Source organism: Parus major, chromosome 8, assembly GCF_001522545.3.
Source record: "Parus major isolate Abel chromosome 8, Parus_major1.1, whole genome shotgun sequence".
NCBI lineage: Eukaryota > Metazoa > Chordata > Aves > Passeriformes > Paridae > Parus > Parus major.
Window position 1 is genome coordinate 12,359,952 of NC_031777.1, and position 18,060 is coordinate 12,378,011.

General features: G+C 35.0%; 1 protein-coding gene and 1 long non-coding RNA gene across 2 annotated transcripts in view; one reads left to right on the plus strand and one right to left on the minus strand.

The window, feature by feature from the left end:
* The first annotated feature begins 31 nt into the window (after nucleotides 1-31).
* On the plus strand, nucleotides 32-875 carry LOC117244767. The gene is made up of 2 exons (XR_004498472.1): nucleotides 32-118; nucleotides 218-875. It is a non-coding gene; the product is annotated as an uncharacterized LOC117244767 (long non-coding RNA).
* A 4,384-nt stretch (nucleotides 876-5,259) lies between these two features.
* Nucleotides 5,260-18,060, minus strand: part of LOC117244789 (loricrin-like) — a 31,128-nt gene continuing 18,327 nt past the window's right edge. The window contains exons 21-42 of the mRNA XM_033516454.1: nucleotides 17,959-17,997; nucleotides 17,783-17,827; nucleotides 17,287-17,328; nucleotides 16,632-16,670; nucleotides 15,594-15,632; nucleotides 14,863-14,901; nucleotides 14,576-14,614; nucleotides 14,263-14,301; nucleotides 13,960-13,998; nucleotides 13,240-13,269; nucleotides 11,772-11,813; nucleotides 11,203-11,241; nucleotides 10,450-10,488; nucleotides 10,123-10,161; nucleotides 9,727-9,756; nucleotides 9,315-9,353; nucleotides 8,700-8,738; nucleotides 8,223-8,261; nucleotides 7,852-7,887; nucleotides 7,132-7,161; nucleotides 6,157-6,192; nucleotides 5,260-5,701 (exon numbers count right to left, since the gene is read on the minus strand). Of these exons, the coding sequence (XP_033372345.1) occupies nucleotides 5,555-5,701; nucleotides 6,157-6,192; nucleotides 7,132-7,161; nucleotides 7,852-7,887; nucleotides 8,223-8,261; nucleotides 8,700-8,738; nucleotides 9,315-9,353; nucleotides 9,727-9,756; nucleotides 10,123-10,161; nucleotides 10,450-10,488; nucleotides 11,203-11,241; nucleotides 11,772-11,813; nucleotides 13,240-13,269; nucleotides 13,960-13,998; nucleotides 14,263-14,301; nucleotides 14,576-14,614; nucleotides 14,863-14,901; nucleotides 15,594-15,632; nucleotides 16,632-16,670; nucleotides 17,287-17,328; nucleotides 17,783-17,827; nucleotides 17,959-17,997 (945 nt within the window). The 3' untranslated portion in view covers nucleotides 5,260-5,554. The remainder of the gene's footprint in view (nucleotides 5,702-6,156; nucleotides 6,193-7,131; nucleotides 7,162-7,851; nucleotides 7,888-8,222; nucleotides 8,262-8,699; nucleotides 8,739-9,314; nucleotides 9,354-9,726; nucleotides 9,757-10,122; nucleotides 10,162-10,449; nucleotides 10,489-11,202; nucleotides 11,242-11,771; nucleotides 11,814-13,239; nucleotides 13,270-13,959; nucleotides 13,999-14,262; nucleotides 14,302-14,575; nucleotides 14,615-14,862; nucleotides 14,902-15,593; nucleotides 15,633-16,631; nucleotides 16,671-17,286; nucleotides 17,329-17,782; nucleotides 17,828-17,958; nucleotides 17,998-18,060) is intronic.

Below are 18,060 nucleotides of genomic sequence, written 5' to 3' on the forward strand. Positions count from 1 at the left end.
GCACGGGCCGTGTTCCCCCCAAACCACGAACGGGAAACTTCGGCAGCCACTGACACAAGCGTTTGTGTGAAACCCATCACAAATTTATTAGAGAATGGCAGGGCTGGTTCAAATTAAGGTACGGACCTCTCAAACAGAACGTTACTGTGCTGTCCGAAGAAACAAATTGTCAAAACAAATTTTGAAGATTGTATAAAGGCATAACTTTGTGCTTCAGTTACAGGTTGATTTACCGATGGGTGGCAAAGGGTAGTGCTGCACATCAAAACCGGGTGAAATCCTGGCCCCACGGAAGTTGGTAGGAAAACTTGCATGGAAACCTCTCCCACCAATTACAGTTGTAAACCGTGACAGAGAAGCACGCCACTAATAATGGTAATTTAAATAGCAGGCACATGTTCACTAACACATTCATTAGAAGTATGCTTTAGGTGAATGCGCTTTGTTAACACTAAACAGAAGGTGGCTCTGAGAGCTCCAAAAGGGTTTGCTCCAAGGTGTGGAACTGCTCCTGAATCAAAAATGGGCTCTGGTACTTCAGCGAGCACAGTGATGTACCTGCTTGCAGATGTACACATCACTCATGAAATTAACCTTTCAGATATACAAGGTATCGCAGGTTAGATTAAATACTTGGAAAAAGGAGCCAAGATGGTATTCGTTCTATTAATTTAATTAATTTTCTACTCCTTCCAAGGAAAACCACTTTCTTTTTCAGCAGATTTAGTTTATCAGCCTAATCTGGGGTACATTTGCCTCATATGCTTCTCTACAGAATTCTATGTATTTGAAGTTGGTTTGGATGGAGTTCATAATGTCTTTGCTCTGAGCTGTTTAATTTTTCTAATTAATAAACTTTAATTAACCCAAAAAAATTCAGTCCTGTGGAGTTTTTGGGTTTTGGTGCTTTTTGGTTTTTTTTTTGCTTTGCAATCTCCATATTGAATTTACATTAGATTACAAAAGACTAAAACTAATACTCTGGTACTACTTCAGCATCTTTTCTTCTGTCCCATGGAGAACTGCTTATCAGAAGTTTACATTAGCCTTGTCTTATGCGACGATTAACAGGCACAATGTTCAGTTTGCATATACAACAATTTATTTCACCTTGTCTACTTTTGGTTAATAACCAAATATTTTCTAAGTTTTCATTTGTCACACCAATCATTTCAGGTAGGTGTTCATTGCATTCACTATTGGAAATAAAAATAAATCATATAGGTAGGGTAAAATGTGCTCTCTTAAAATGATGCCTAAAACACTGACACAACTAATGGTATCTACTAATGACTAAAACCAGAGGTAAACTAATGAGGGGCATGACATACCAGCTAGACATGCAACATAACAGCCAAGTAGCATCTGCCAATTTGACTTAATGGTATTTTTTTCTTTACATTAAGTAATCTAATAATATGGAATATAATCCGTGTTTGGGATATCAAGTAACACTTCAGAAGTTCATATAGACCATTTTGATACAGCAGCAGAGAGAGCAAAGGCACTCAAAATGCTGAATAACATCAGGAGTTGAGGAGTGGAGTGTTTCCCAGCAGAACTCTATAAAAAAATAAGAGAGAAATTTGATAAACCCATTTCTAAATAATTCTCTTCATTGCTGTTATAAAAGAGAAGAAATTTTCACAGAAATCTTTTTATATTAGCCCCATCTATTATGTAGACATTTCTGATGTCAAAAGATCATGTTCCACATTTGTATCAACACATGTTTTTCAGTGATGGTCACGGTCAAAAGTATAAAGCACCTGTGTGGTCCCACTTAATTTTTGTTAAGACTATTTCATTTATTATGTTGCACATGTGTTCTCAAACATTTATTCAGATGCAGGAAATTTGACAGATTTCAGTTTTCTGTGACATTTAAAAGGAAGAAACCAGTAGAAACTACAAAGAGGAAAAGTTCTTACCACTTGACTGCCGCCTGAGTAAGGTGAGTGCTGAAAACAAACAAACAAACAAATAAATTTATAGGGGTGTTTCTAGCCAATGGTTTTGAACACAGTTTTTCCTGTGATCAATGAGATTTTAATAGCTTAACCCACAGCATGGTTTTAAATTGTTCAAGAGGAAGGTTGAACTAATATTAATACAGAATGTTTTCTTCAGACCAAATCATCCCAAAATTTCTCTGCCCACCACCCAGGTTCTTTGTTTACTAAGAAAAGAAGATTAAAGTGCTGTGATGAAAATATTCTTACCGGTTTCCCAGAGTAAGTGCTTCCTGAGCTAGAGCCACCCTGTGAAGTAATATGAACCATTTAATTTTGTCATACAGGGCTGCAGTGAACATCATCCAAAGAGCACACAACAGTTCTGAAAATGCCCTGGGTATTAGCCAGTCTGATCTTGATTTTACCATTTTCACTGCACTTTCCCCCTCTTTTTTAATTGAATGGTCTCAAATAAGCACAGCTATGTTCTTTTCATTACATGAAGAGTTTCAGAGGAATGGGTCAAAGCAACATGTCTTGTCTGAGCTACAGAGTTGGTAACTGAAACAATTACCCTGATATTTAAATACATCATTCCTACTAGAATGACCCAAGCATGTTCCTATGAGTAAGAAACAGAGTAGGTCAAAACTTTGCTATGGGAGGAATAAATGCTGCCTCATTCTAAGATGCAGGTTTGAACAAAATACTCCAATTTTTATTGGTATTTTTTCTCATACATTTACCATTTCAACATAATTTGAAATGTCACCTTTATTGTTGTTACCTGTCTTAAAACCCAATATCCCCATTTCTAATTTGGTTGTGGAATACTGAAAGAAGAATATCCTTACTGGCTTTCCTTGTTGACTGCCTCCCGAAGAAGAGGAACCCTGAAAAAAGATACCTGTTTTTGACTCTAAGTCTATTTGTGCTTAAATATTTTTGCTATCTGGAATTAAAGACCACAGAAGAATGAACACTGTTTTGTATCCAGTCATCCAAAAATCCCAAGGAAAAACTTATCTGAAATTCAAATATTTAACATCTTTCTGAGCGTTCTTTCAAATGTTGTATTGGACAATTTAATACAAAAGTCTCAAGAAGAAACAGTTTTATAGTTGTGCTTAATATATGGAATGGGAAAAGTAATAAGGTCCACTTAAACAATCATTCTCCTGGTATTAGTCTATGGTTATTTTGGGGGAAAAAAGAGACACCTCCAACAAAAAAAGGTAAATTATAAGATGCCTTTACAGCCCCTGCTTAAAGAAAGCTAATAAGAAAGGTAGTTGAAAATAAAAGTGGGTACGGAAAAATTAGATGTTCTGAAAGCATCTTAATCAGTTTTCTGGTGAAGTGGTTCTGCTTATTTGAATGGCATTGCCAACAGGATTTTAGTTTATCAGCCTAATCTGGGGTTTGATAATGTTACAAACATTAAATATTTAAGAAATGCCATCGAATAGGTACAGAAAATGTCTTGCCTTTAGGATTCATGTATTAGAAAATGTAACATTTATAGCCACTGTTTAATAACAAGTACATCTTTTCTGTAAGAGATAAGCTAAAACATTTGTATCAACTATTGTATCCTGCTATTGAATGGCAGGAGCAAGGTCCAAATTACATAGTAAAAAGAGTAGTCTGAAATGGTAGAAGTTGAATATATGCATAGTTCAATGGCAACTATTATTGCCTTTGAAAAGAAAAAGTGCTTTCTTCTGAGCAAGACAGAAATACTTAAGAGAAATGCATACAAAATCAATGAAAAAGTGAGCTCTGAGCACAAAGTGCATGATTACTATGAATTTAAACAGAAATAGCTGTTCAAAAGTTTCTTACATACACACATACAAAAAAATCTAATGGTGTCCTTCTGTGATTACTACAAGTTCAGCTGCATAGTAAAATGCTGTTTCAAAACTGTGAGAAAATAAATATTGTGTTTGCATTTGTTGAGAGTATCCCAGATAAGTAAATCCTGTGACACTCTTTGCATATTAAGGTAATTCTCAGAATTACTATGTCTAGTCCATAACTAACTTGATATAGTGTTTTTTTCAACAGGTGTGTAAGAAAAGAGAAATGTAAATTTGAATGTTTTGTACTTACTGGTTTACCATATTGCTTGCCTCCAGAAGGATATGAGCCCTGTAAGAAGTCAAATTTGTATTAATTGAATGAAAACTCTTCTATTACTGTCTTGAGACAATTTCTGCAGTATTTAGGACAAACTTATTTGAATGTTCTTTGAACAAATAAGGTAAATGGGGTACCTAAAATTTACACTCTGTACTCCATACCACAACAGTTGCAATTTGAATCAAGCAAGCAGTGTCATGAAATATAGCCTGGCATCTGTACTATGTTCAAAGGAATATTTTACACAGAGCAGTAACTCATTGTAACCAAGTCTTTTATTCACCTTACTGAAACAACTTCAATTCATATTACCTCCACTGTTTAAACTTAATAAAATTGCCAAATTAATATATCTATCAGCATCAAATAGCTGACCTGATCTAGAAAGTATGTTAGGAAGGAGTTAGAAGTGCTGGGATGGAAAGAGAATACTCACCTGCCCACCATATTGCCTGCTTCCTGAGGGATAAGATCCCTATTAAAAAAACAAAACAAAACAAAACAAAACAAAACAAACACAGAAAATTAACATCAGTTACTTTTTGTTTTTCTGTGCAGAATGAAACATCACAGAACTTTTGACAGATCTCAGTCATAATCTGGAAAGTATATTAATCTAAAAAGATGCAGTGAAAGACTTCTGACTTCAATGCCTCTAAGTTCTTCAACAGCTGAAAGTAGTAAATTGGAAAAACAGTCACAAAACACCTGCTGAGGTTGTTCTGTTACATAAAGAAATGGATCAAAAGTGTCTTACATATGGCTTTATTCAAGAGAAGAAAAAAACCAATCTACTTTATTTGTGATTTTCTACTATGTCAAACATGTCCGGAGAGCATCATGTGTATTATTGTAAAAACATTGCTAATATTACCAAATAGGTAGTTTGGGGAAAAAAAAATTGATTTGCAGCTGTTGAGAATCCTTTCCATTCTACATGAGATTATCTTTTTAATAGAGTGATAATGAACTCCAATGCTCACCAGTGGAGTAAAAAGAAATTATTTTTTTAGTAGGGTAGAGTGAGACATTGCAAACACAGTAATACTAATAAAAAAGAAGCTCCATCGTATAAGTTAGTCATCCATTTAATCTGTCAGCTGTTTGCAATTGTAACATTTCTGAATCAGTGGCAAACAGTCTGCATAAGGTACACACTTGACAGGAAGGGTCTTGAGTTGAAGAGGAAAGTAGTGTTATTGTGTGTAAGAGACCAGAATTTGTATTTTTTTAAAGCAGTATCTATTGGTTTATTCTGTACCAAATTTTCCAAGTATTTAATGTAAATACAAAAATTCATATAAATTAAAATTTAAAATAATAATTTGAGATAAGAGGCATTCTGACATAAAACAACTTGAATTATCTACAGAATTTCTTTATTTGGAAATTTGTTCATGCTACTCCATTTCAAGTAGACTCTAGCTACTGACAGTCCTGTTTTCAAATATTTATTAGGAGTAAAATGACCCCAAAAAGCTGTCAGTATATGTACTGCATGATATTTCTTGTTTAATAAATTGCAAGTAGAAAGAAGATCTTGAAAACAAAGAAAATATGCTTGCCTGTCCACCATACTGATTGCTTCCAGGATATGAACCCTGTAAAAAGAATGCAAAAATTTTATGAATAATTGTTTTAATAGCATCAAAAATTTTAAATGGCAAAAAATTCCTGAACCTAATATAGACAATACACATAACTGCATTATTAACTGGAAGAACTTTATACATTTACTAATGCAGTGGCAAATGATTAATTATCCACACATCATATGGGTGGTTTATGCAGTGAGATGAACCCAGTGAACGATTCTTCAGTAATTTCTTAAGGTAAGAAAGCTTCTATAACTACAAAGTAAAATCTTGGCTCTTGTCTATAGAAGGGTATAACTGAAATGTCAAGAGTGATTGAATAAAAGCCCTGTGCACTCTCTGGAATTATTTTACCTATCTCTGTGACTAAACTGAACTCAATATTTAATGGCTTCTGGCAACTGAGGCATGTTTATTCCTGAGGAACCAATCTGTGTAAATGTCAGAGACAAACTGCCTACCTGTCCACCATGGTAGTTGCTTCCTGAGAAAGAGCCCTGCATTCAACAGAAACACCAATGTTTACTCTGTATTAACTGCAGAGTCACAGAAAGGAAAACCAAGAGAACACACTGACCTATTGCAATGATCAAGTCATTTATACCGCTTACTTTTATTCTGATTCATCTTGATTTATATGTCAAGTAATAGATATGTATAATGTTTATTATTATTATTATTGTTATTCTATTTATATAAATTCTAATTTATATGTTGTTTTCAACACTTTTGATTCTCAGAATTGGCATATATGACATGGGTTATATACTTGGGCATGTCATTTTGCTTGATTACGCAGACCAATAAAGAGGAGTAGTGATCCAAGCAGTTTTGACTGTGAAAAAAACCAGATAACTGAACCCTCCTTCAGGAGTAAATTAACTTAATCTCAGCAAAATGGGCGGGGGGGGGGGGGGGGCATTTTGTATGTTAGGGTTTTTTCATTTTTTTTCAGGAATTTGCAAAGAAATAGGAAATATACTAATTAGATAGAAAAATGGAAATAGCTTTAACTTTGCCAAATCTGTTTCTCTGCTCCATTCTGAAAGAATCTTGAGCCAAGATTTTAATCTAAGTTTCATTTGTTCAATCATACTAATAGTTATATATTATGATAGTTAATAACTATCATAAGAGCAAAGTTCAAAACCCAACAGGTACACTATGAGATATTTGGGAAACAGATTCTTAGAAAAGTCCCTGACCTCTCTTTTACAAACTGAGTAGCTAGTTTTGAATGCTATACTATGGTTGCAAGTCACTTAATATTTCTGCCTTTAGCAAGTTCAAAATTGCTCACTTTGGCATAATGTGGAAAAAGCTTTTATCATACATAGAACTTTACTGACAAAATCATTTCAAGAAATGTCACTCCTTGGGAATTTTCCAGTATGTGTACATACTATGAAAAATACATAAAGACAAAAAATACTTACTGAACCTCCACCGGGGCACACACACCCACCCTGTACAAAACACAACCAAACTTACTTTCCTGGGTCTGTGATTGGAATAGGCCTCTGAATTAGTAAATCAAACTCACATTCTGCTACTCTAAGAAAATGGACTATAAAACATTGCTCATCAATTTATCAAGCTCCATTTAAAAAGGTAGTTTCTTTGTCTCTCCCCTGCCCTTTTAGGTTAGCTGTGCACTTACTGATCAAATTTTTAAATAGAATCTTTTAACTTCTCATTTAATATTTACAGTAACTCACAAAAGTATTTACAGTACTCACAAAAGGATAAGTAAAAAATTTTAAATAGTAATACAGATCTCATGTATTTCCCTTGAGGAGACCAGAGCTTCAAGCCTGTCAGAATTCAAGAAGCATTTGGTCAATGCTCTCAGTCACATGGTGTCATCCATAGGGTGTCCTGCACAGGGCCAGGAGTTGGACTTGAGGATCCTTCCAATTTAAGGAACTCTATGATCCTATAGATACATACAGACTTCCACTGGAGGCCTATTAGGTAACTTTTACTTTGATAACACTTAGTAAGAGGTGGCCAGAGGTTCACTATTCAGTATCTCCACTTTCAATCTGGATGAAATGTGTGAAGGGAAACAGTTCTTGTGAAGGAAAGTTACACAAAGCAATCTGTGAGTATATGACACTAGCAGAACTGAGCAGTGCAGAGAAAGAAAAGCATACCTGTCCACCAGACTCTCTGACTCCTGAAGAAAAGCCCTGGAAGAAATGAGAAACTTAATTACTTCTGTATTACTGAGTAACATTCTCACTTGTTCTCTGTGGCCTTCAAATTGCTTCCATTTAAACATAACACAAAAAATTTTCCTTTTAAACCATGGTATGTTGAAGAAACATTTCCATGAAGTGTCACAGGCCCCTGCATCATTTGCTCTGAAATACCAGACAGAATCATACTTAGCAATCCTCCTTCAGTTTGGCTTAAAGCTATTTTATCTTAGAATAAAGAATATTTTTTTTGCAAAAAATAACAGTCTGTTTTCCTGATGAATTGTGTACCCAAACTGCAAATACCATGAAAAAAGAAGTTTTACCTGTCCACTATACTGGCTGCTTCCTGAAGAAGCTATACCCTAAAGAAATGAAAAAGTATTTATATTTGTTGCACATTCTTCAACTTACGACTGCCACAGAAAAACACACTTTTATTTGTTTTCCATGGATTTAAGTGCCACAGGGACATGAACATTTACTTTATAACCATACTGAAATCCACTGGCCTTTAAAGCAGCTGCTGTTTAAACAGAATAATGAAGTTTGAATCAAAGTCAGCTTCAGGCAGGTGTGAGTCGTGCTCACACCAGCAGCATACTGGACTGTATGCTCACAACAGCATCCTATGCTTTGCTTATGTGAGTGGGTTGGCACAGCAGAAAGTCAGATATTTGTCTATTCTGCCTAAACACTGTTTAGTTGTAAGACACTTTAAAAAATGGTCTGATTTTCACCAAAAACGAAAAAAAGGTGAACAATGGAAAAAAACAACCCATAAACAGAAAAACAGTTCTCACCTGTCCTCCATAATGGCTGCTGCCTGGCAAAGATGGACCCTGTAGCAAAGGTGCCAATTATTTCTCAAATCAAAAAGCTTCTTTAAGTGCTTTTTAAAGAATCTCTATCTTTTTCCTCTTTTGCACAACAAAAATAAACAACCAGCCTATTGCTTTATGTGTCACTCCATATTAGAGGCTATACCTCCAGGCAGCACTAGGAATTTTGTCATCTTTCATTTCACAGGGGCATGAAGAATCTTAGTAACTCCTCATCTTCTCCCCTCTTCCTATTTAAACCATGCTGCTTTTCAGATATCACTTCTGATATTGCATTTTGCTGAAGGAAATGAGCTAGAGGACGGATGAATCTGCTTCCAGCCGCTCCTAATTGCTAGAGCTAAGGAACCTTGACAGCAGCAGGGCAGGTTGAAGAGTAGAACAAAGCCAGAACTGCATTTAATACAACAGAAGCCATAGTTTTTGTATTGCTTCAGATCATATGTCTTTAGATACCTATCTGTTATCAGATAAACAGAGTTTTCACAAAACATTTTTTCAGTCAATATAAAAATAACAAGTTTTGATGTAGAAACTGTGTGTTAGAATAAGAGCTACACAGGAATAGATTCTCACCTGTCCTCCATACTGGCTGCCTCCTGAAGAAGGTGAACCCTGAACAAAAAAGAGTTAAATTATCTTTATGTCTATGTCATAGTATTCCCTTAAACCATGCTCCATATGGAGTGCCCAGTTTCCTTCACTGCAGAACTCCGGGTGGACTGAACAAGACTGTGCCAAAAGGGGTGAGGCTCATCTGCATTTGCCATGATGCATCAGAAATTCCATCTTAAGAACTCTTCTGTAGCTTGGTATCACATACATTTATAACCATTATATACTTAGCAACAAATTAGATAAAAAATGGACAGAAACCCCCAAACCAAACCCCAGCCTCCTTAAAATGTTCTTTTAACTTTTTTTTAACAGAGAGAACTACCAAATCTCTCTGATAAAATAGTAAACACTACAAGGGAAGAATATTCACCTGTCCACCATATTGGCTGCCTCCTGAACCCTGCAAATAAACAAAAAATGGAGACTGAAACCTTTTTACACTTATTTCATAGACTCATAGAATCATTTTGTGAGGATTTAAAAATTCTTGTTAGCTTTGTAAAGTACCGGTTTACTTCAGAGAGAGACATGATATCTAGACCTGCAAATTTCAGGACTCATTTGAGTCAACCATGTATTTCACATTCTGTTTTATCTTAGTCTTAGATAATGATCTTCATTTGAACTTTTTTTTTTTTTTTTTTATTACAGTAGCATCAGAATACTTCAGAAAAGATTTACTGAAAATATTTTAAATTAAAGCTAAGATACAGTCAGTTAGGTGGACAGTAAATAAACTACAAAAATGGGGACTATTAATGCTTACTTGTCCACCATACTGGCTGCCTCCATAAGAAGATGACTCCTGGGAAAGAAATGATAATCAGTTATTTCTGAACATCTAATTAATTAACATAAACTAACTAATTAACTAATTAATGGAAAGAAGTGGCAAAGACATCTATACTTTGTTATTTGAGTGTTGTGTGTAATTATCCCAGAATAAACTCTGTTTTTTTTGTCTTCCTTGAGTTCACAATATTGCTACAGAATACAGACCACTGTCAATTTTCTTGATATATTAAACTGAGATCCTTAATATGAGTCAACTATTTATAAAAAATAATATAAAATATTGAAAGGAAAAGCTTACATGTCCTCCATACTGGCTAGCTCCAGAGGAATATGAATCCTGTAAAGAATACCAGATAAGAGTGGGATTTCCTTAAATCAAAACATGGCTCTGCCAGGACAACAGGGGCAAGAGAGCAAGGTAAGAGTGAAGGCAGGTGAGCAGGACTTTGGAATGCTTTAATAACTAGAATTTGAGCAAAGTAAGTTAGGAAAATATCTGAGATCCTTAGCAAGGGTGGGAGACAAAGACATGGTGCTTTGTTTGTGTGACATGTTGGGAAGGTTAAAGTGGTACTTTTTCCAGTTCTTCCTCTGCTCATTTCTGGAGAGTGGCATTTTTTTTATTTGGAAAACTGAATGCTGGGCCAGACTTAGGGGTAAAATATGGGCTACCTAACATGACTCTGAAAACCAAACTAAGAAAAATTACTGAAACCTCATACAACAAGGGATCTCTTTAAAGAGGGGAGATTGGATTTGTTTTTATTCACAATGGAATTAGGTCCAATAGAAATATAAAATCATGCAATTTGATTTATTCTTTTCTCAGACATTTTTTTTGTGAGCTTCACTTTGCAAATTTTTCCAAAGCTAGGACAGTATTTCCTATAAACCCCATTGTTATAATTTTTAGTCCATATCTAACTCAATGATGAATTTAATCTACTGAGCTTTTGCTCTTTTTACCTAGTTTCTATATAAAAACTGAATTTGAGTGAATGGATTGACAATCATTTTCAGAACTGGCTCTCCTTTTGGAATGAATGCTTACTTGGCTGTTGTACTGGCTGCCTCCAGAGGAAGACGAGTCCTGGGGAAAAAAGCAAACAGAACCACCAATTATTTTACTCTAAAAGAAACAAAACTTTTGTTCTTTTAAAGCAAAACTTCTTGAAAGACAGTAGTACATAAATACTAATACTGAACTTTCTTGCAGTAATTTATCTAAGAGGTATACTATCACATAAATCCGTGTCCTTTGGGGATATTTTTACATAATTCCAAGGATGCCAATGGAATTGACTCCCAAAGTAAATATTTATACTGTTATCTGCCTGTGTTTGTGGCAATATTTTTCACTGTAAGACTTCCCTTTGAATGAAAACTATTTCAAATGGAAAGAGCAACTGGGAGTGCTGCATGAATGCCTTGTGTGCATTTTTTTGTTACAATTAAAAGGAATGGCCTGTGTGTATTTTAAATTGTAACCAAAGTAGATTATTTTCACAAGTGTATGACTTCTATTAGGTACTAACTCTTTTTATTCTCTCTAGCCATTATATTAATAAAACAAACAAAGATTTTTTAAAAAAATCTTAAAAGCTGATGGACATTGCTTACATTTACAGAGGAATCACTTCTGACTAAAGTAGAGGATCCACCCTATAAAGGAAAAAAAGAAAAGAAAAGTTAGCTTTTGTCTTTGATCATAAACTATAAATGAAACAAAACCTTAGAATATTTATTCCATGGCATTCCAAAGGAAGACTATCACAGCCTGAAATTAGTTACACTTACATTTCACTTAATTTTATCAATTTGTCAAGAGAGAAAGAAACTATTTTCTGTTCCAGAAGACCATAAATCATGAAGTATCATATTGTATCTGCCTATAATTCATTGCCTAGGAAATAAGAGTATTACCCAAGGTGCAGGAGTGTCCTTTACATGCTACATGTTGATTGACCACATATGATTTGCTTTGGAAAATGGGGATTACCCTATTTCATAGTCTTTAAGTAACTTTATATGGACTTAAAAACACAAGTGAGAAGTCCCTCAGTTTTTTTGTTTTGTTTGTTTTAAATTTTGTAAACATTGATTTTTTTATACAAATTTTTGTGATTGGCAATTTTGTTGACTGGATATTATTTTAGCTTTCTTTAATGATAGATCTTTTGTCAATTAATTCTGGTATTTAATGCAATCTTTTTGGGTTTTTTTTGAGAAGAGATACACATCTCTGTAAATACTGTATGGCAACGGACATCACTGCTCAGAAATGCAACTCACTGCCAACTCTGGGGTTTCCTGTCTTTTATCAGAAATAATGTGGCCAGCAAGCAGCACTAGGGAAGTGATTGTCCCCCTATACCAAGGGGGGACTAATGAGGCTTCCACCTTGAGTCCTGTGTTCACTTTTGGGTCCCTCACTACAAGGTGGATATTGAGGTGTGGGATTGTGTCCAAAAATGGCTAGGGGGCTGGGGAAGGGTCTGTAGCACAAGGTTTGTGAGGAGCAGCTGAAGGTGCTGGAGTTGTTTAGACTGGACAAAAAGAGGATTGGGGAACCTTATCACACTCTACAACTCCCTAAAAGGAGGCTGTAGCCAGGTGGGGGCTGGTCCTCTCTTTCAAGTAACAAGCAATAGAACTAGAGGAAATTGCCTCAAGCTGCTCCAGGGGAGACTTAGATTATATTTCAGTAAACAATTTCTTCGCTGAAAGGATTATCAAGCACTGGGGTTGCTGGGGAAGGGGCTGAATCACCACCACCAGAGGTGTTTATAAGGCATGTACATGTGGCACTTAGGGGTAGGGTTTAGTGGTGACCTTGGCAGTGCTGAGTTAATGGTTGGACTCGAGGCATTTTCCAACCTAAATGGTTCAATGATTCTGTAACACTGAATCTTGGCATAATGAGAAATAGCTCCTACCATATCAGAACCATCTAAGTCACCAAAGGAACAATGAATTTCAAATTAAGAGTACATTCAAATAAGTAAGTTGGAAATAAATCGGATTTCACATAATTTTCCAGTTAAATTGTTTAGTGAAAGAAAATGTATAATGAACAAGTAGCACTTACAGAACTTCCCCCAGAACAATCACATCCACCCTGTAGAAATGCAGAAAGTATTTAAGATATCAAGAACACAGGACTGAAATGGATTTTAGTTACAACTCAAATTAATTCTACCATCCCAGGCATGCAAACCATAAAGCTACACTTTAACTGCCCAATTTCTAGAACTGAGTCTATTTTATCTTATGCAACAATTTCTGCACTCTGATGGGGCAACAAAATGCTAATTATTTTGTCTTCAAATTTTCTTACCTGCAATTTTTACCTTAAAAACATTACCCATCAAAAGGATGAGTAAAAAATTCTGAGTAGCACCACAGAAAGACTTTTTTTTCCTAAACAGGCCAGAGCACCAGGAGTACATGCAGTACTCTTTCATGTTACAGATGATACAGAAAACAGATTATTTAATCTCTGATAAAACTAACTGTTGGTGGCCAGGAGTTCATTCAGTGTCTCACTTTCCGCATTCAATATGCATGAAATTTGTTTAGCACCAAAGCAAGTAAAGAAGCTACAATACACATGTCAAACAGTTACTACTGGCTACTCTGTCTTGCAGGATGTCCAAATTGTTTCCAAAAGGAAACAATGCACTGCTGAGGCTTTGGGCACAAAGGACAGTGGTGAAGGAAAACAGTTCTTGTGAAGGAAAGATAAAAGAAGTAAATTTGAGTGCCTGACACGAGCCCAGCTGAAGACTGTGGAGTAAGAAATTCATACCTGTCCACCAGACTGGCTGCCTCCTGAGGAAGGTGAACCCTGTAAATGTTACATTCACATTTAAAAATTTTTCTTTGACACGTGAATTTAAATACAAAATATTGTCTTTTACTCTTTTAACTAAGTTTGAGAAGATCTGTTTAGCTGAGAAAGCAATTTTATCTGTAGTAATTTTAATGAGGATAAAATAAATCACAAAGTAGTCTGGAAGCTTAGGTATTGCCAATTTACTAATATTTTCTTGAAATATATACACTGAGGGAAAAACCATCACAATAACAACAAAGAAGAAAAATTTCCCACCTGCCCCCCATACTGGCTGCTTCCAGATGAGGCTGTGTCCTGAAAAATATAAAAATCAGTTACTTCATGTTTAACATATATTAATTAATGCCAAATATTTATTACTTTCATTTTTCCTGGTGTTAAAACATCAGCTAATACATTAAATATATGTTTGACTACTCCACTTGCATCTGGGCTTTTACATGGAGATATGTAAGGAAGAATGAATCAACCTTGTTCACAGTTTAAAAATTGCTGTAATACCGCATGAGGCCTCCAACTTTTGTGTGGCAGATACTTGAGGTCAAAAATACAAAGATTTAATATTTACCTGTCCACTGGAGTAGCTACCACTTTGAGAAGATGACCCCTGAAAAAAGCAGACCCAATATTTTTTTGTTTGAAATGGTTTCTGGAGAACAAGACTGTTATACACTTTAAATTTTTAATTTTTAAATTCAAACAGTTTGCAATTAGATTTCACAAGACATGATACCAGATGTCATGACAAATTCCAAGAAATAAACAGTTCGGTGTCATTTACTCACTGGGATAATTTTTAAATAGTACAGCCATTTTTGAAGGGAACTTCAAATAATAAATAAAATAGATGCTTACATGTCCACCTGACTGGCTGCCTCCTGGGGAATAAAAATCCTGGAAAAATGTATTGAAATTAAATGAAAAAACCAAACCCCAAAAACTGGAAAGATCAGAGTGGAAGAAAAACACTCCTCTTTCCTTCTCCACATTCCTTAATTTTCTGTCATGGACCGTTCAAGAAAAACAAAAAAAATCTGCTGTCTTTCTGTATAAAACAGCACACACCCTTTCATGACTATTGATAATTGCTCTTTTGGTGGTAGATATTCTCTAGGATACAGCAGCTGAAAGAATTCTATCTCTAACAAAATAATTTCTCAGTCTGTGTCATTAGAATAAACACAGCAGGTGCCATGTAAAAATGATAGGAAAATGGAAGCCTTCATAAATAAGTCTTACAGCACAACAAAGCAAAGGGTTGCACTTATTCTAAGTGCTAGACAAATCATGGTATTGAAGCTCTTTGCAGTCAAGCAATGATTTAAAAAGAGCAAGGTCCTGAACAAGTAAATGGTGCTATCACATTTGTGATGTGAGTTTGAAATTCAAGAGCACACCTCAGCATCAGCTGAGGTTTCTAGCAATACTTTAACTCTTTATCCATATCCTCATTCCCGCTGTTCTTGAGGGTTTTCTGTCTCACACTGGAACTGCCTCAGGGTTTCCACAGGAGATTTAATTAGGTGCTGCTGTTGCCAAGCACTGGGGCTGGCATCTGGCAATACCATAAAGGAAGGATTGCTTACCCGTTCACTCTGGCGGCTACCAGATGGTGAGGAGGAATCCTAAAAAATATCAGAATCTTATTATTGCCATGGCAAATATTACTATTCCTTTCTAAGCAAAGGTGGGAAGCAAAGGAAGGTACTGTTTGTGGGAAGGTTGAAGATAAAGAGTGTAGGATAAGAAGTCTACAAATTCTTTCTCTGCTCATTTCTGGAGAATGGCATTTCTTTATTTTGATAGCTGAATCCTGATATACTGAAATAAAGGAATGAGGTCCCATCTCTATTTTCTTTCCTTCAGAATGTTTCAGGGGAAAACACCAGCTTTTTAAAAGCTTTCTTGGTTTTTAAGACCAAGATGTGGTACACATATGTTGTTACACCTTGGTTTCTTTCAGAGGGGTTTTTGGGCCCTCTGTAGTGTCATACTTTAGCTTTCTTGAATATCCATAAGAAGATTTGGTATAGAGACAGCACTGAAGTTATCGACACAGTGTACTTGTTGCCAAAGTGCACAGCTGAATTTAAAATTACTTGTGGAGAGCAATTTCCTACTAAAAAGGACCCTGGAAAACACTGGAATTGTCAAATTTTATAAACAGCTTCAGCAGAATTTAAGGAAATATATTTTAGTCAGGAGAAAAAGCATCTTCTTAAGAAAAGCAGACATTTTTCACCACACTTCATGGAACCAGACCATTCCTATGCATATATAGATGAAGGAATTTGAATATTTTATGTCTGGCATTGGGAAAAAAATGAAATGTAGTGTGAATTGCTAATGGAAAGAGGGAAGTAGTCATGTACTAATACTGAGTTTTGATGGAAATTGTGAAATAAGAAGAGCTTTCTTTGTAATTGCTGCTTGTAACAACCAATTCAAAAAATGTTTGATTGTTAGAAGTCAGAAGTGTTGTAACTGCAATTTTAATTTGTGAAGTCCTTATCATGTATAGCACAATCACGTGACATCAGATAAAGTGGAGGTCTGTGTAGGCACCTAGATAATTTAAAAGGTAATGAATTATGATATTGATATTGTTGAGAAAAAATGCTTACACTATATTCAGTTTCACTGGCTCCCATGGAAGCTGAATCCTGTAAAATAACGAAAAAACATAGATTTTCAAGTAAAAAGGACTCTTACATGTTCTTAATTGTGGGGAGTATAAAATAGAAGAATAAAACTAACTAAATGCTTAAAATCTCCAATTTTACCTAAACTAAGAAATATGCAAGAAAAGACAAAATATGTAACTTTACCTGTTGTTAAGCAGAAGAGGCTGGAAAAAACCCTCCTTGCAAACATGCATTTTTATTACAAAAAATTTTTACGTTAAATTAATTTGCAAAGTTATCATTCTTTATATTCAAAAATCGCATTATTTAAACTTTCAACAGCTTCTCCATAAGTAAGGTGTGTAAAGTAAATGCATAAAATATTTTCCTTCTGAATGGACTAACACATGAACAATAAAGGAGTTAAAGCATTGAGTAATCACAAGGCATAGTTAAAATGCATACATAGTGCCTCATGTTCTGTAAATTATGGAAACATTTCAAGTTTTTACAAAGGTAAAGAGAGACAAAAGTTAAAATGGCATTTTCATTGTCCTGAAAAATAGCATAAAAATAACTGAAACATAGAACCCAGTACACATAATTACCAACATAGCAAGCATAAGCTTTTGATGTAGGAGAAAATAACATTTACCTGGCCATAAGTCTCAGAACCACTATAAGCAGAAGATCCACCCTGTTCAGAAAACAGAAATAATTTTCATATTGTAAAAAGGTTATTTTTTTATATATATACTTACTGTGGGGATCTTCTTAAAAAAAATGATTATTTACTCAGTTATCAGAATTGTTAAGCAACTCAGAGTTATTTCTCTGTAAAATACTAATGTTACATGTTTTTAACTCAAATTCTTATTACACTTTTGAAGAGGTCTTCATCTTGCAGGTAATTTAAAGCTGCATTGTTGAGAATAAGCCTTAAAAGTTGGAGGCACCCTACCTTGTACTTCCCTATAAACTTTCAGGCTAACTAGTTAAAAGTATATACAAATTTACTGATTCCTCAAAGAAAAGATCACTTTCATTAGAATATAGTGAGAGACAAAATACAGATATAGCTGTATATTTACTTCACCCAGGGTATTGGCCCTCAGCAACATTTACACAAAGAGTAAAAAAAGAGTATTTACCTGACCATAGGATTCACTGCTGCCATCATAAACAGAAGACCCTCCCTGCACAGAAAATCAAAAAAAAACCTGATTAATCTGATTCTCCCAAAAAAGTGTTTTCCATCTTTCAAGGACAGAATAGGTGTGAAAATAAAAGAAGTCTGTTTTCTCTACAAACAAGAAAAAACACCTACCTGTCCATAAGATCCACCAGGATAGAAGGAAGGCCCTCCCTGCAGAGAAAACATAGAAATTTACTGTTTTGTAGTTGAATGTTCTCTCAAACAACATTTACA